Source organism: Ahaetulla prasina, chromosome 1, assembly GCF_028640845.1.
Source record: "Ahaetulla prasina isolate Xishuangbanna chromosome 1, ASM2864084v1, whole genome shotgun sequence".
Taxonomy (NCBI): domain Eukaryota; kingdom Metazoa; phylum Chordata; class Lepidosauria; order Squamata; family Colubridae; genus Ahaetulla; species Ahaetulla prasina.
Genome location: NC_080539.1, coordinates 350,917,910 through 350,936,528, shown reverse-complemented (window position 1 = coordinate 350,936,528; position 18,619 = coordinate 350,917,910). Strand labels below are relative to the sequence as shown.

General features: G+C 42.2%; 1 protein-coding gene across 1 annotated transcript; it reads right to left on the bottom strand.

Annotated features, from left to right (window-relative positions):
• Positions 1-7,163: 7,163 nt before the first annotated feature.
• GNG2 (G protein subunit gamma 2) lies at positions 7,164-17,374 on the bottom strand. Its single transcript, XM_058163065.1, has 2 exons — positions 17,220-17,374; positions 7,164-8,040 (listed from the first exon to the last, which is right to left on the bottom strand). Exons 1-2 carry the CDS (start codon positions 17,304-17,306, stop codon positions 7,912-7,914), a joined length of 216 nt encoding a protein of 71 aa, XP_058019048.1. The 5' UTR covers positions 17,307-17,374; the 3' UTR covers positions 7,164-7,911.
• Between the last annotated feature and the right edge of the window lie 1,245 nt (positions 17,375-18,619).

Genomic DNA, 18,619 nt, shown 5'->3' with positions numbered 1-18,619 from the left:
AATGCGCTGGGAGAAAAAGGCGAAAATGATTGGTTAAGCGGTTTGACTGACAACATCAGAAGCCAGTTAGAAAAGAAGGCAAGCCTTTGGACAGGAAGGAAACGAGATTTTTTTAAAAAAAAACTAGGGTTGTTAACGCGTGTTCCCGTTCTTAGGGCAGTTTTTGTTTCGGGCCAGGATTGGCCTTACAGAATTTTTAAATCAGCTATGACTACAGCCCGGGGATAAAAACCAGCAAACTCCTTTCTTGCAAAAACTCAAGAAATCCAACCCAAGAAAGGATAGAGATGCGGGGAGCAAAAACATCAGCAGTGAATTATTTGTGCGTTGTGTCCCAAATATGAATGCAACGTTCCTCAAACTCGGGCACTTTTAAGTCGTGGACTTCAGCTCCCAGAATGCAAGCTGGCTGGGGAATTCTGGGAATTGAAGTCCACTTGTCTTAAAAGTAGCCAAGTTTGAAGAAACATTTGCTAATGCATGGGGACGAATTGTTTTAAGAAATTTAAGAATAGGTTATATAATCCAGGAGAATGATGGGCGTTGTACCAGAATGAACAAGTATGCTATTAGGTCTATAGTGTTCCTGCTTATTGCTCGATTTTTTTTGGTGAGGTTCAGGTGACTTCACTGTTAAGTTTCCTTTGGTTAATTTTTAAAAGCTAAACGATCAGAATCCCAAAACTTAAATTAAAAACCTTTGTAACATAGTTTGTTTCTTGGCCTTTAGTTAAACAAAAAAGAGCAAAATAATTTACACGCGGATAATATAAACATGCCCTGAAGGATTTTTTATACCTGTTACGTATTTTCTTTTTAGTGCTTATCTTGCCAAGAACTTAAAGCAACACAAATAAAATGAATTAGAGGACTGTATTACTGAAGACATTCAAATAAATGAAATATTACAGTTATGTTCTATCAAATCAGGTTTTTTAGTGACAACGTACAGATTTTCTTCATGATGATCTGTTCTTAACCTGTTCCTTCAGATATTCAAATGATGCATCCGTTGCTACTATAGCTAAGTTCATCCCTCTTGCTAGTGGTCAGCATTTTTTCCCCTTCCACCTTCCCCATCATTAGAGCCTTTTCTAGAAAACTAGGTCTGCATAGTATACCCAAAGTAGAATAATTTGAGCCTAGTCAATTGTGTTTTGAATGAGAACTCTGGATTAATTTGCTTCATGATCCATCAGTTTGCTTTCTTGGCTGTCTATGCTCTTTTCAGGAGTCTTCTCCAACATCAAACTTCAAGAGTCAATACTCTTTTTATTCTGATTCTTCCAAGTCCAACTTCTGCTCCCATAAAGTGTCACAAGGAATACCATTGTTTGTCCTACAGTAATCTGATCTTTGTAGGTACAATTGTATGACAGTATTTGAATATCTTTTCCAAGGCCTTCATGGTGGTTTTACCAAACACTAGTCTGTGGCATATTTATTTTCGATGGTTGATCCTAAAAAGCAGAAGCTACCCACCACTTCAATTTCTTCATTGTCATTTCTAAGACTGGCCGCTGTGCCAGTTCTCATTATTTCGGTTTTCTTTGTATTTAATTTTAATGCCAGTTTTTCACTGTGTTCCTTGACTTTTGTAATCATAGCTTGCAGAACCTTTGTATCTTTGGCTATTAAAGAAGTGTCATCTGAGAGAAATACTGGGAGCAATGATGGAAGTTCACCATTATATTTTAATTGGGTTTTTAGCTTCACTTGGTACATGGACTCATCTGTGGTTGTTGATAATTCATGATATTGGTATATACAAACTTAGGTAATTGTAAAGGTTATGGAGGAATTTTAAATGTTCTACTGTTCGCAAACAGTAACTATTAATGCCCCCCCCCAAAGCTTTATCACATAGAATAGAATAGAATAGAATAGAATAGAATAGAATAGAATAGAATAGAATAGAATAGAATAGAATTTATTGGCCAAGTGTGATTGGACACACAAGGAATTGATGGTAGCTTTTGGGTTGTAAATAAAATAGGGGGGTGGACCACAAGTTTCTCCCCACCACCACCACTAAAAACCCCATGATTTACACATCACTATTATTGGTTTGGACAATATATTAACAGAATAACAAGTTGGAAGGGACATTGGAGGTCTTCTAGTCCAACCTTCTGCTCAAACAGGGGACCCTATAGTATTTCAGAGAGGTGGCTCTCCAATCTCATCTTAAAAACCTCCAGTGATGGAGCACCAACAACTTCTGAAAGCAATTCTGATTAATTGTTCTCACTGCCAGGAAAATTTCTCTTTAGTTCTAGGTTGCTTCCCTCCTTGATTAGTTTCCATTCATTGCTTCTTGTCCTGCCTTCAGGTGCGTTGGAGAATAAGTTGGCCCCCTCTTTTTTTATGGCAGCCCCTTAAATGCTGCCATTCAAAGTGAAGTCATATTATGCATTTTGTGTACATCAAGACATTGTAAATCACAGTTTGGAGCTTAGTGTAATGCCCGAACCAGGCCATTGAGGGTTGTTTAGCTAATTTAGTGTGATTTGTGAACTATGATCCTCTGTAGTTGCTGTGAGTTGATTAATTGGCATTTACCTAAATTACCCACTAGAGGGCTTTCCCTGAAGTTTGCAGTTTTAAATAGATATATGTTCCAGTTATGCAAAGTAGTAGCATCACAGCAAGGTATTAATTTATATATGAAGTGCACAGCAACCATCTTCCTGAAGATCTTTTATATGATCAGAAGAAAGTTGCTGACAACGTGCTTAGATCCGTCAGATACAGAGTGATATATCCAGGGCCTATGGTATGACTAGATTTTCCCCTGTTTTTGTAGACAGAAGCAATATTGGCTGAGGCATGCAGTCTTAAGTACAGCTTTTGCTTTCCAGAATGTGGTTTCCAGAACGGGCAAGTGAGCAGGCATTCTCCAAATAATTGGATTTCAGCTCTTCTCAACAGCTGGCCAACTTGATAAGGGATGATATGAAGTACAGTCAGAACGCCAAGTTGCCTACTCTGGATTTAGGGTTTCAGACGGGAATTTAAGTCTGCCTTCAAGTAAATATCCACATTAACAGTTAAGTTAGTTTGTAGGAAAAACTTGAAAACACATACAATATAATCCATCATTTTGAAAACAGATTGGGGGTGGGGAGAAGGAAATTCCAAGAAGGTCCAAGACATTGCATAAGCTCCCTCCATACCCTGCAGTGTACCTGTGGATCATCTGAATGGGAGATTCTTTTGAACTTTTTTTTCACTGGGCTGACTAATTTCAGTAAGCATATATGATAGCCTACAATTAGGCTCTTGGTTTTCTTTGTTTTAACAAGTAGCTTTTCCATCAGAATTTCTCTCCAAGTAGCTGAAAGTAACAAAACACTGACTCTTACATTAACAAATACGGCATATAAGACGCCATGAAATATTGCAGACATCATCTGCCTCTTCTTCCCTCCCAGTCTGAATGATATTCCAGAGGGCTTTTTCTCAACCTGCCGGCTGTTTCCTACTATAACTTACTGTTAGTAGTTAACTGTGCAAGATGTTACACAATATGGCAAGAACTTTAATACTTAACTGGACTCTAGTACTACATTACAGCTAGTCAATTTGTGCTGCTCCAGATGTATTGCCATATATTTGTCATCACATCTGGGATGGTTTGGGAAGGTTATTCAAAATAATGCGTAAGTTTCAAGAAAAGTTACCAGGCCTAAAGTTTGGTTCTAGAAGACTTTTTTTCCTGTAATATACCACCCCATGGTTTATTTGATCTGAGTTTATTCATTTAAATGGATTAACACAACACATTAGACCAGGGGTGTCAGACTTGCGTCGTCACCATGGTGTCACGTGTTGTATTGCAACTTATCCCGCTTTCGCTAAACCGGGCATGGGCGTGGCCAGCACATGACACATCCAGCCTGCGGGCCCTGAGTTTGACAGTCCTGCATTAGACCATTAAATATACTGACTTTCTGCAAATCTTGGCTGCACGTACACATTAGCCTGGTTATCCAATCAATGAAGTTTTAGGAATTCAAATAAGCTAGCCAATTGGGCTAGTTTAGCACAACCTGCAATGCCACAAAAAGAAAACAACTAACCATGGTTGACATTAATAAAACTTGCTATATTTGCAAATGAAATTGCTAGTTACCTGATCTGGCTAAGCTTGTGTAAACACATATGAACTGGTCAGTCACATTTTAACTTGGCATAGTGTGCAATCATTCTAATTGGACTGATAGATTGAATGCACACAACACAAACATAAAAATAATGTAATTTTTTTTTTGGTTTTGTTTTATGAATCCTAATGTTATAATTTGAAAACCACGGTTTCTGGCTTGTGTAAATTCAAACAGCTGGCTCATGTAACAAATTGTGGCTAAGAAACAACTAGTATAGAATCCTAACCTTTAAGATACTTTTAAGGTCTGAAATGGAATGAGAGGTTTGGGTGAGTCAGCAAAACTGGCTGAGGAACTCTGGGAGTTGAAGTCCACAAGTCTTAAAGGGACCAAGGTTGGAGACCCCTGGTCTAGGTAGTTTTCTGATTGGTGGTCCAGTGGTTAGAATGCAGTATGGCAGATTGACTCTGCCCACTATCAGGATTTGATTCTGACTGTCTCAAGGTTGACTCAGCCTTTTATCCTTCCGGTAAAATGGTTGGTAAAATGAAGACCCAGATTGTTGGGGCAATATGCTGATTCTGTAAACCGCTTAGAGAGTGTTGTGAAGCATTATGACTTATGCACTTATGACTGTAACTTTGTTGCTGGCAATCCTTATGATTTATATTGATATATTGACCATCATTTGTGTTGTAAATGTTGTACCTTGATGAACATATCTTTTCTTTTATGTACACTGAGAGCATATGCACCAAGACAAATTCCTTGTGTGTCCAATCACACTTGGCCAATAAAATTTTTTTATTCTATTCTATTCTATTCTATTCTATTCTATTCTATTCTATTCTATTCTATTCTATTCTATTCTATTCTATTCTATTATGAAGCAGTATATAAGTCTAAGTGCTATTGTTGTTGACTTTGGGCCATTTTTCTGTGATTGTTGATTAACCTGCATTTTTGGAGGCATATATTTATTTTGCATTTTATATAATGTTGCTGATTGCGAAAGAAAAAAATCCTGGTCTATGTACGTGTACGTATATGATTATTACTGGATTTGTTATTTAAATTCCTATTGTAATAAAACATTAAGTGTGTAGGTTGTATCGTGTTAGTAAGTGTTCTTTAATGCACAGAATTAAACTGAGGTATATCTCACTAATCAAGGCATGAAAACGTGCTAATTTTGCATTTTTGCTCACAAGGCAAGGTCTGGATTTTACAGAAGACCAAGGACAAAATCAGATTAAATCCCATTTGGCTAACCAGCAGCCATCATTTGCACAATAATGCAAGAAACAGCAGCGAATTAGGTTACAGCTTCTCCCCTGGGAAAACCAGCCCCACTGAGAGGTCAATGATCTCCTCACTAAATCAGTGCCCCATCTTCCTGCAAGGAGAAAAGCCCTGCGGGAAAGCAAAGCAATCAGCTCCTAGTTTGATAGGAAGAGTGTGTTGTTTTGCTACCCGTTGCTTTTTAAGAGCTTCTAAATGAAATATACCATTAATTAAATATACCAGATCTTCCTTGCTTCTTCTATCCCCAGCACACATGTTTACTGTCCTTTTAGCACAGAACAGGGGCAGGTTCCAAATCCCGTCGCTACCGGTTCGTTCGTGTGTGCCTGCACGGGGCTTCTGCACATGTCCAGAAGCATCCGGGTGGGTGGGTGGAGCCTCCCGCCGCTACTGCTACCGGTTTGTCCGATCCAGTGTGAACCGGTAGCAATCCACCACTGGCACAGAAGAAACACCAAAAATTAAGAAAAGGAGTCTGAGGCGACATAAACTGCCAAGATTTCCTTGATGAGCAAGAAGGAATTACTTATTCAGCTTTTAGAAGTATTGGTCTGCAGTTCTCACTGACTTTCTAATTCCAGTAGGATGGGCAACCAAGTGGATCATAACCAATTACGCACCTGGTATGGGCAGGAAATGCTGTTTTGTGTGAAGACATTCTGTCAGCACATTTGGCCAAATACTTGCGACCGTAAGGAGACCTTAAAGCAGAGTTTCACCACCTCAGCAACTTTAAGATGTACCCCCAGAATTCTCCAGTCAGCATACTGGTTGAGAAATTCTGGGAATTGAAGTCCACACATCTTAAAGTTACTCAGGTTGGGATACACTGCTTTAAAGCAGAGATTTGAACCCCAACTCTTGAGTGTTGCTCATCTTTAGCCATGTTGGCTGGAACATTTAGCAGCTGCAATTGAGTAGCATCTGGAAAACTGAAGACATATGTCTACTGTATATTCTTGCTTACAAAGAATCTTACAATAGAAAGGGCAAATTGAGACCCATCTCTTATTTAATGCAGAAATCAAACTTAAAGCATCCCCAATAGATGGCAGTTTAGCTTCCATGTGTCTGGATAATTGATTCTGCTGTCAATTTTCTCTTATTATTTCATTCTTCAATTCCTGTATTCCAATCCTGAGACAAACATGCTTTCACGGAACAAACTGAATTACAACCCTTTTTTTAGCTCAGTATACTGTGTGAACCAATCCATGTTGTCAGTTTTACATCGGTATACTTTATTATCTCAGGTTAACTCAGAACATTAACTGAATAAACCAGTTAACTACAGGCAATTATAGCATGTGAACTCAGATAGTAACTGCATTTCTGCATTTCTCTCGCTATTATTTAAGCCTTGTATTAAAACGCATATTGGTTGTGTTCTGTACAATATGCGTTTGCGTGGTTTACCATCAAAGCAAATCTGTTAAGGTTGAAATTTGCTCACTCTTGATTAATAGCAGAAAATACTGGAAAATAAGTGAAGAGAACAGTTTGATCTAGTGATTAAGGTACCAGGCTAGAAACGAGCAGTGTGAGTTCTAGGTCCGTTTTAGGCATGATAGCAATCTGGGTGACTTTGGGCCAGTCACTCTCTCTCAGCCCAACTTACCTCACAGGGCTGATATTGTTTTAGGAAAATAGGAAGAGTGGAAGGAGTATTAGGTATGTTCCCTGCCTTGAGCGATTTATAAAACTAATAAAGGTGGGATACAATTTTTTAAAAAAAGAAAACCCGCAGAATCCAACACAACATACATTTTACTAGCAGAACAAAAGCTACCAAATACAAATGTTAGAAAACAGCAATACTAAGTATGCTAGGAATGCACAAGACAGCCCTGAAGGCTTGTGAAAAGCTAGGAGACGGTCTCAACTAAACCTTTGATAAAATGTTTAGACTGATAGGCTACTGCGATTGGATCCCTGCCCACCCCACCCCACCCCCTTATGTGGCACTACTCTAAGATGCTAAATACGCACAATACTCCACACTAAGGAACGTTAGAATAAATTGAATCCATTGCAATTATTTTACATTTCAACATAAATAAGAGTGACATTTGGGAAAAGCAAAACAAAATAATCGAGGTTACATACACATACCCCATTGCGTCATTTGCAACCTTGCTCTGTGCACCCTCATTTTTGTTTCAGAGAAAGCCAATAGAGTTTGGCTTGGCCAGAGCAAAAGTGAAAATTAAATGTACACTTTTACACATTTCCCCCCCTCCCTCCTCCTCCTCAAGGCAACTCTGCAGATGTCAAGATCTTTAGCCTCTTGATGTAGGTCAACATCGTTATTAACTCGTTCTCCAAAGAAGGCAGGAATTCACTTTTTTTTTTAAATCATGCACTTCTCTGTAAACTTCCAGGTGGTTTGATATATTTTTCTTAAAGTAAGTGGACTCTAGAAACTGGTCCACGTTGCTGAAAAATCTCTACATCAGTGTCCAGGGTAGCCCAAATAGGAGTCAGGTTCCTGTGAGATTTACAGAATGGCACAGAAGAACTTCTTCTCTCTAAATGGATTTTCTGAAGCAGGGACAGGAGTTAATAAGGGGTCTTCCTTGGCATGGGCTTCACAGTACGCCATCAGGTCTGCTGCAGCTTTGGATACCTGCAAATAAAAATATGGTTTATGCTCTTTTGATATTCCAGAGTAGCTGTTCTTAAATTGCAAAGATGTGCAGCCAGTTTGACAAGGAAACATCAAATTAACTGAAGAGTCATTTGTGTTCTAGGGGACTGTGCAGGGGTGAAATGCACCTGGTTTGGGCTGGATCACCCGATCCGGTAGCAATGGCGGCGGGTATTGGAGAACCGGTAGCAAAAATCCCTGCCCCCACCCCACCCCAGCTGAGCCGCGTGATCATCAGAGTTTTATTTTTTTAACTTTTCAAAGCATTTTTTCTTTGGCCGAAAAAAATGCTTTTAAAAGTAAAAAAAAAGCCTCTGATGATCGAGCAGCTCAGCTGGAATCGTCAGTACTCTTTAAAAGCTTTTTTCTCTCTGGCGATCCCAGCTGAGTTGCCTGATCATCACAGGCTTTTACAACTTCTTACAACATCCCTTGCCCATGCCCACGCAATCAACCCCACTTGCCTATTTGCTGTTTCTTTAGGGCTCGCTAAGCCTTGCTTCGGCTGCTGCAATCAACTGCATCAGCTAGCAACTGAATCTGCCTGCCTGCAATCCATCTCATCGGTGAGCAACTCAATCTGCCTGCCTTCAATTGGGAAGTAAGGTGGGGGGGGTAAGCTTTAAAAAATAGTTAATTGGTTTTTTTTTAAGGAGTTTTTTTTGACAGCAATTTAAAGTTAAGGAAGTTTTAAATTTAGCTGCTTTTATCTAAAAAATATAAATAAAATAAAATAATAAAATAAAATTTTTGTGCAGCTTTCTGAGATTTGGTGTGTTTCTGTAGTGTTTCACTCTAACTACACAGACACACAAAATCTCACAAAGCGGTATGTGGCATTTTGTGTGTGTGTGTGTGAGTCAGTTGTGTTGTGTTGTGTTATGTGTGTGTAAAGTGTGAAAGTTGGTTTTTGAGCTTTTTGTGACTGTGTGAGGTTCCTGCTTGTTGCAGGGACCATTTTGGGTGAAGTACAGCTGCTTTTACATTGTGTGTATCAGTTAGGTTATGTGTGTGTAAAGTGTGAAAGTTGGGTTTTGGTACCTCTGATTGTTTTGTGTACTTTATTATTTTTATTATTTATTGTAATTGGCCACGCCCACCAATTAAGCCATGCCCACAGAACTGGTAGGAAATTTTTTTTAGATTTCACCCCTGGGACTGTGGGCTAAAACATATGAAGAACGGTTGCAGGAACTGGATATGTCTAGTTTAATGAAAAGAAGGACGGGGGGTGGGGGTTTGACACGATAACAGTGCTCCAATATCTCAGGGGCTGCCACCAAGAAGAGGGAGTCAAGCTAGTCTCCAAAGCACCTGAAGGCAGGACAAGAAGCAATGGGTGGAAACTAATCAAGGAGAGAAGCAGCTTAGAACTAAGTTGAAATTTCCAGATAGAACAATTAATCAGTGGAACAACTTGCCTCCAGAAGTTGTAAATGCTCCAACACTGGAAGTTTTTAAGAAGAGATTAGATAACCATTTGAAGTGGTGTAGTGCCTAAGCAGGGGGTTGGGCTAGAAGACCTCCAAGGTCCCTTCCAACTCTGTTATTCTATTCTATTCTATTCTATTCTATTCTATTAGCTTGGTTGTTTTCTTGAATATGTTTTATTACCCAAACTAGAGCACTGATGATGTTATCTAGTTTGGATAATGAAATATCCGCAAGAAAACAACCAAGCCCAGAGAGCTCCAAGGACCCCATATTTCAACCCTGAGCTACAAATATTCTCCTTTATCGGTGCCAAATACATTCTTAAAAGAAAGACTAGCGGAAGTTCATTTTGCTAAACCTTGATGTAGTATGCCTTGTTTTAGCTTAGTGATCTTGCACAAACTCATTTCTTTGAGCTCATCGCGATTCTCACATATCTTGCAATGCCAGGATCCTTCTTTCTTTGACCCCAGCAACTTGCGCTTACCAGGCCACCAATGTTAAACTACAGTATGGTTTGTGGAGGCATAGTGTTATGGGAACTCTTCAACCATGGCTCATTAGCACAGATTTGGGGTTTAGCATGTGCGAATCTTGTCACCAAGTGACTCACACAGGACTCACACTTTTCAACAGTGTCTTGCTCAAGTTAGGAAACTGAACTTTTAGATGCTGATCTGTGGTGTCTCATCCAAATGAAGAAGTTGAGTTTACACACTTTTTAAGTTATCTGCACAAAATGAAAATGACCTTTTGTGCCAACAGGATCTAAGGTGATGTTAAGCATGTATGTGCCACAAGCTGCCTTTTTTTTCAAAAAGGCAAATGCATATTCCCTTATACTGGCATTTCATCTGCTACAAAGATCGTTGAAAGCCACCTCTCCTTTTTCAGGGGAGAAAGGATTAAAAATCTTCTCTCATTTTAATTCATATTAAGGTCAAGAAAAATAGCCCATCTGGATCCCTACATTTCTTGCAATTCTTCTTTGGCCCCAGTTTCCCTGCTCCTGCAAATGGATCAGAGCCAATTAAACTCAAGGGACTGTGTACCCTAAGCCAGTCCCAATTCCCATATTGTTCTTGGCATTTAAAAGTTAGCTTCATTTCTTCCTTCTCTTTTTCTAACGCATACATATACTAAATCAGGGTTTGTGGAAGAATGTTGGATCTGGGTGCAAAATGCTAGTTTAATGAAGCAACAGGTTTCTGATGCTACAAGAAGGGGAGTCTGACTGGATTTCTTCCTCTGCCACTAAAGAGGTGCTCAGGTGATATGTTGGTAAGCCGTTGGCAAGTGATGACCAACTGAGCTGCTTCCCCTAGAGAGGCAGACCAGAAGTCTTGGCAAAGCCTTCCGGGTGGCCTTCCGGGTGCGCTTCAAGGTTTTGGTGACCACCTTTAAAGCGCTCCATGGCATTGGGCCGGGTTATTTACGGGACCGCCTACTGCTACCGAATACCTCTCACCGACCCATGCGCTCTCATAGAGAGGGTCTCCTCAGGGTGCCGTCAGCGAGGCAATGTCGTCTGGCGACGCCCAGGGGAAGGGCCTTCTCTGTGGGGGCTCCCACCCTTTGGAACGAACTACCCCCCGGACTCCGTCAGCTTCCGGACCTTCGGACCTTTCGCCGCGGGCTTAAAACATACTTATTTAATTGTGCAGGACTGAGCTAGATTTTAAATTTATGGGTTTTAATTGGGTTTTATTTGTATGTTTTAATTAACGGGCTTTTTGAATAAGTTTTTTAATTGTTTTTATACTGTATTTATGTATTTTTAAGTGCCTGTAAACCGCCCTGAGTCCTTCGGGAGATAGGGCGGTATATAAATATGATTAAATAAATAAATAAATAAAAGCAAATACAAGGTGCAAGCAACCAAATCAGTATATGCAGACTACTTTATTCTGCCTGTAATACGGGAATCTCCCTAGATTGTTTGCCTTCTCTGGGGAACAAACGGATAAAATCCCACAGAATTTAGAGGGAGTGAACCCTAAGTCTCTTGCGGCTGCGCAACGACTCAAGGCCAATTCCCTGCTTGACCCATCCATCTTGCCTGGCTGGCAGTTTTCAAACAGCAAAACTCTTGGGGACAAAGGCTTGAGGGGTTCAGGGACATTTGCAGAGTGTCAAAGGGGATAAAGTCTTGCTCTACCTCCTTTTTTTGACGTGCACTGTATGTGATCTGTGTAAATAAATGGCAGGGGTTCAATTGCGTTGTTCTGGCTGCCATTTTGACAGTTCCCCGAGGATGCCCTTTCGGAGGCATGGCTTGCTGGGACAGAGCCATGGTTGACCACATTGACAATGGAGTGATAAATGGGAAGAGAAGTCAAGAGAGGGATGTCCCGAAGGAATCAAACGGAAGGACACTGAGGGACTGAAGGGCCAGTGGTGCAGCTGTAGGCACATCCGTGTGGACTGAGTTGATCCTAGCAGTTTTGCTTGTGGCCCACTCATTATCCTGGAGGTGACTCTGCATTTCCCTGCAAGTTGTGGGCAACCTGTTCCTCCCAGAAGCAACACACACACACACACACACACCTCTCCCGTTCTCTTTTCAGAGCCCAGAACTGATTTCCTTAAATCTTAAGCATTTCCCACCAGTGCTTAAAAAACTGTTTTTTACTCATCCACCTGTCTTAGCCCAATCTTGAGGAGAGTGCAGGGGTGCAGCAATTTAGCCTGCTCTAAATTTAAAATGCCCATACAATCTTAAAGAGGTTTATGTTTGGGAGACTCAAACACCCCACCCCATGCCTCCAAAAGAGCATACACCATTTCCCAGATCAAGTGCCATCGGTTGCAGTTTGGGATTGCTGCTTTTGTGTGCAAGTGGCAGGTTTTTCATACGCAAGGTGCTTCTAGCCCTCTTTGTAAAGATGCCAAGCTTCACTGGTGAGGCTTGCAGTTGCTATAGCAACCGATGGAGAAGAGAGCGAGACTGTACAATCTGGAGCTTTTGCATGTGAGGCTAACTATATCAAACCTCAGGGCTGGGCTCTTTCAGATTCCAATCAGAGCTATTAGGGGATCAAAAAGATTAACGTTCCAGACAGAGTCATTGATAAGTGAGATTTTTCTCTGACAGGGATAGACCACATGGTGAAAAATTTCAAGATTTCCAAATTAAGGGTCTATATGGAAAAGTTACTAACACTTTGACGCAATATAATTCCTTCTTTTTTTCCACTTATGTTATACAAGAAATGAAATCCACATAGCTGGCCTGGCTCGCCAAGGGGAGAGGCCTATCCTGAGCCTCAAACTCACCCAGACCGTCTCCCTACTTGCTGTGAGTAACAAACAAATTCTGGAGGACCATCTTTATTTCACAACCGCAAAATATTTTCCTGTTATTTTTGAATTGCTGCCATTTATCCCCCATGGTTTAAGGATAGGGTGGTGGGAAAGCGGGAGGCTCACAGCAAAGAGGTGCCAAATTGCTGTGCCCACAAACATTTCTTCATGAAGTGAATGTGTGAGGACCTAGTTTTAGGTCCATGTAAACATATAAGGGTGTAGCTGCTGTCCATGAAAAGGTGAGAGAACAGATGGCCCATGTGAATAATTATGAAGGTAAAGGTTTCCTCAATTCATTTAAGTTGGACTCTATAGAGAGCAGTGCTCATCTCCATTTCCTAGCCGAGGGATCCAGCATTGTCCAGATACTTCCATGGTCATGTGGCCAGTATGACTATAAGCTGAAGTGCCCGGAATGCCATTACCTTCCCACCAGTAGTGGGTTCTTCTTACCTTCCCTACTGATTCAGAACCGGGAGTGCGCTTGCACGCTTGCTTTGCTCGCTTGCGGCGCTTCTGCTTATGTGCAGACCCTTCTGCGCATACACAGAGCGTCTGTGATGACATCCAGGTGGGTGGGTGGAGCCTCCCGCCACCGCCACTACTGGTTTGCCTGAACTGGAGCGAACCGGTAGAAACCCACCACTGCTTCCCACCAAAGTGGTACCTATTTATCTACTCGCATTTGCATGTTTTTGAACTGCTAGGTTGGCAGGAGCTGAGACAAGTAACGGAAACTCATTCTGTTGCACAGCACCTGGGCTTTGACCCCAGGCTGTCAGGTTTGACCCCAGGCTGACAAGCTTAAGGTCTTTAACCAGGGGTGAAATGCTCCCGGTTTGGACTGGATCGCCTGATCCGGTAGCGATGGTGGCGGGTGGTTCGGAGAACTGGTAGCAAAAATCCCCTCCCCCTCCCCCCGCCCCAGCTGAGCCGTGTGATCATCAGAGGGGTTTTTTTTAACTTTTAAAAGCATTTTTTCTTCTGAAAAAATTGCTTTTAAAAGTAAAAAAAAAGCCTCTGATGATCGCGCAACTCAGCTGGGATCATCAGAACCCTTTAAAAGCATTTTTTCTACAACCTCTTCGGCTGAAGAGATTTTAAAAATGCTTTTGAAAGGTTCTGGCGATCAGGCAACTTAGCTGGGATCATGAGAACCCTTTAAAAGCTTTTTTTCCTCTGGCGATCCCAGCTGAATTGCCTGATCATCACAGGCTTTTAAAAGCATTTTTTTTACTCGGCCTCCTCGGCTGAAGAGGTTGTAGAAAAAATGCTTTTAAAAGTAAATAACAACAACAACAACAAAAGTTGGCCACATCCACCCAGTCATATTCGCCCCCCACCAAGCCACACCCACAGAACTGGTAGTAACAAATTTTACATTTCACCCCTGTCTTTAACTATTAAGACATCACGCCCCTCATGAATATGGGGATGCTCTTTCACACACGTTTATGCATGTGGACAGGGGAACCTTCTCCACTCCACTCCATCTCACCCAATTCCCAGAATGACCTAATTAACATGGTGATTACTGAGAATTCTAGAACTTGACCAATCTGGGAAGCACTTAGGTTAAGGATGGTTGATATCTTTCTTTATAGTGGCTGGGGATTCCAGAAGATGCAGTTAAAATATAACAGGAGAGTATCAGTTCAGAAAGACTGACCGATAATCTATTTCTAATACTATATAAGGAGAATCCACATCTAGGCAATTTGTCTGGGATAGCATGTCTCTTCATGCCCTGTTTAGAACTTTAAAAGTCAAAGTAGCATGTTGAATTGGGCCCCAAACTCAACAAGGACATGGTGTAGATGGTATGGTATCTTGCTGCGCCGGTTGGAGGGGTTGGGAGTGGGAGGCACCGTTTATCGGTGGTTCTCCTCCTATCTCTCCGACCGGTCGCAGACGGTGTTGACAGGGGGGCAGAGGTCGTCCTCGAGGTGCCTCACTTGTGGGGTACCGCAGGGGTCGATTCTCTCGCCTACCCTGTTCAATATCTACATGAAGCCGCTGGGTGAGGTCATCAGTGGTTTCGGGGTGAGTTATCATCTGTACGCTGATGATACTCAGCTGTACTTTTCCACCCCGGACCACCCCAACGAAGCGGTCAAAGTGCTGTCCCGGTGCCTGGAAGCCGTACGGGTCTGGATGGGGAGAAACAGACTCAAGCTCAATCCCTCCAAGACGGAGTGGCTGTGGATGCCGGCACCCCGGTACAGTCAGCTGCACCCGCAGCTGACTGTTGGGGGCGAGTTAGTGGCCCCAAAGGAGGTGGTTCGCAACTTGGGCGTCCTCCTGGATGGTCGGCTGTCCTTTGATGAACATCTGGCGGCCGTCACCAGGAGGGCCTTTTACCAAGTTCGCTTGGTTCGCCAGTTGCGTCCCTTCCTTGACCGGGATGCCTTATGCACGGTCACTCACGCTCTGGTTACGTCTCGGCTGGATTATTGCAATGCTCTCTACATGGGGCTGCCCTTGAGGTGCACCCGGAGGCTGCAGTTAGTCCAGAATGCAGCTGCGCGAGTGGTAACGGGAGCCGTTCGTGGCTCCCATGTAACACCACTGCTCCGTAGTCTGCACTGGCTTCCTGTAGTCTTTCGGGTGCGCTTCAAGATTCTGGTTACCACCTTTAAAGCGCTCCATGGCTTAGGACCCGGGTACTTACGAGACCGCCTGCTGCTACCTTATGCCTCCCACCGACCCGTACGCTCTCACAGAGAGGGCCTTCTCAGGGTGCCGTCCGCCAAACAATGTCGGCTGGCGGCCCCCAGGAGTAGGGCCTTCTCTGTGGGAGCACCAACACTCTGGAACGAACTCCCCCCTGGCTTACGTCAAGTGCCTGATCTTCGGACCTTTCGTCGTGAGCTTAAAACATATTTATTCATTCAAGCAGGACTGGCATAAATAGTTGTTTTTAAATTGGGGTTTTAATAATATTTTAAATTTTTAAATGTTTTAATAATCGGCCGCACAGTAATAGTTCTTTTTAAATTCTTTTAATTGTATATATTCTGTGTTTTATTTTGGCTGTACACCGCCCTGAGTCCTTCGGGAGAAGGGCGGTATAGAAATTTAATAAAATAAAATAAAATAAATAAAAATAAACTGGCTTATATTCATTTGACTCAGATGACAAAGATAAGTACAGCTGGGTGCCAACCACAGACTGATGATGCTTCAGTTAAAATTCTCAGATGAGCTCATCCAGCAACTTCATACGGATATGAAAAAATATAAAGGTGAAACCTGCAGGGCCTTATTTCACAAGTGCCATGGCGACAAATAGAACTATCATGTCAAATGCTAACTGTGGGGATTCACCCCATAGATAAATGGTAGAACTATTGCATCTCTATGACTTGCTTCCACAAGATGTGTGGCCAGCAATATCAAAAGACCCTGCAAAATCAAAGCAAATCCCAGTCTGCTCTTTCAACTGAGACAATCTATGGAATATCCAAGGTAATTTCAGTATTGAAATTGAAATCAAAAGAGTTTGGGATTGCCGTACTTAATTTATCCCCAAGCACTCGCCACTGAGTCACCAATATGCTTCATACAAATTAGTTTATTATTGCAATACATTTTTTTTTCTCACATGAAAATATCCTTTATAAATTTTCAGAGTGCTTTTTTCAATACAGATAGTTCTCGACTTATGACCACAACTGGGACCAGAATTCCATTGCTAAACGATGCAGTCATTAAGTGAATCACTGAGATTGTTAAGTGAATCGTATGGTTGTTAGATGAATTTGATTTCCATCATTGGGTTGGAAACTCCCTGGAAAGATCACAAATGACTAGGGACACTGCAACTGTTGTAAACATTTGCTGATTGCCAAGTGCCCAAAGTTTGATAATGTAACTGTAGAGACTTGCAACGGTTGTGTGAGGACTGGGTTATAAGTCACTTTTTGTCATAACTTTGAGTGGTCATTAAGCAAATGCTTGTAAGTCGAGGACTACCTGTAGATAAAAAATAAAGGGAGTCAGTGGTGGGATTCAAATTTTTTTACTCCCGGTTCTCTGGGTGTGGCATGGCTTGGTGGGCATGGCTTGATGGGCCAGGCAGGAAAAGGATACTGTAAAATCTCCATTCCCTCGCCACTCCAGGGGAAGATTACTGAAAAATCCCCATTCCTCCTGATCAGCTGGGACTCGGGAGGCAGAGAATAGATGGGGGTGGGGCCAGTCAGAGGTGGTATTTACCAGTTCTCCAAACTACTCAAAATTTCCGCTACCGGTTCTCCAGAACTGGTCAGAACCTGCTGAATACCACCTCTGAAGGGAGTGCTGTCTGGAGAAGATAGTAAGCAAGTACCAATACATCTGAGGGGCATAAGTTTTTACAAGACCTCTTTAGAACAACCCCACCCCAAATTTACATTAGAGCGCTAAATGGTTTTTACCTTTATTCTGTCGATATTTGCCTCCATTTTGAGCTGTTCCACCAGCTTCCTTGCTTGTGCTATGCTGGTGGTGTTGTTGCTGGCCATCAGAGCCTTTCTTGTGTGGAGATGTTGGTTCCTACCTCTTCAAATGCACTGCCAAATAAAAGAGAATAAATTAAGGTGATCCATCAGGGAACTTAATAACCAGCCAGATTTGCAACCTAGTTGCATGGATAGGGGATCTAATAAAGGAAATGGTGCATAATCTTTTGAAAGCTACCATATAGTTTCACTGGCAATGAGATCTCCACCCATTTTTTCTGTGTTTGATTTCCACTCCCTCCCCAAAACAAGGTATCTTAGCCATTTTAGAAGATGGTTAAGAATGTGATGATTTTTTTTTTTTTTTTTTTTTGTTCAAAAAGTTTTTATTGGTCAAAAAAGGTTTATACAAATACATATCAGGTATGGTAAATTTTCATTTTTCTTATGCAGGATAAGAATTTTACTCAAATTTTTTAACACATACAACAGCCATATGGCAAGCAGGTGACACGAAGTAGCTAAGTTTACAAATCTTACATACGCAATAAAGAAGGGTCAAGAATAAACAGAATATCATACAAAAGAGAATAAGGAAAACCAGCACAATACCAAATAGCTTTATCACTTCCTAATTTTGGATCTCAGAACTCTGGGTTCAGCCTGACCCAACTCCAGGGCCGCAACAGCGGCAGCCGCCACCGCCCCATGGTCTATAACCTCCCCTTCTTCAATTCCTGGGTCATCTGATTCCAGGAGGGCTTTGTGTTCCTCCACGTAGGCCGTAGCCTCCGCAATTGTACTAATTTTTTTCGTAATGCCCTCCCGGAAAATCATCAATCCCTCTGGTATCAGCCATCTGAAGCCTACTCCCTTCTGGTACAATTTGCTTGACAAAAGTAATATTTCTTTCTCATTTCACGTACCTGTCTGGGAATCTGCCTCAGAATGGCTATCTCCCTGCCCCTGAAGGTGCACCCGGAGGCTGCAGTTAGTCCAGAATGCAGCTGCGCGAGTGGTAACGGGAGCCGTTCGTGGCTCCCATGTAACACCACTGCTCCGTAGTCTGCACTGGCTTCCTGTAGTCTTTCGGGTGCGCTTCAAGATTCTGGTTACCACCTTTAAAGCGCTCCATGGCTTAGGACCCGGGTACTTACGAGACCGCCTGCTGCTACCTTATGCCTCCCACCGACCCGTACGCTCTCACAGAGAGGGCCTTCTCAGGGTGCCGTCCGCCAAACAATGTCGGCTGGCGGCCCCCAGGAGTAGGGCCTTCTCTGTGGGAGCACCAACACTCTGGAACGAACTCCCCCCTGGCTTACGTCAAGTGCCTGATCTTCGGACCTTTCGTCGTGAGCTTAAAACATATTTATTCA

Excerpts from the sequence above, each read along its gene's own strand:
- GNG2 (XM_058163065.1), bottom strand. The coding sequence starts at position 17,306 with ATGGCCAGCAACAACACCACCAGCATAGCACAAGCAAGGAAGCTGGTG. Across the intron at positions 8,041-17,219 it reads CAAATATCGACAGAATAAAG|GTATCCAAAGCTGCAGCAGA; the intron begins GTAAAAACCATT and ends TTTTATTTGCAG.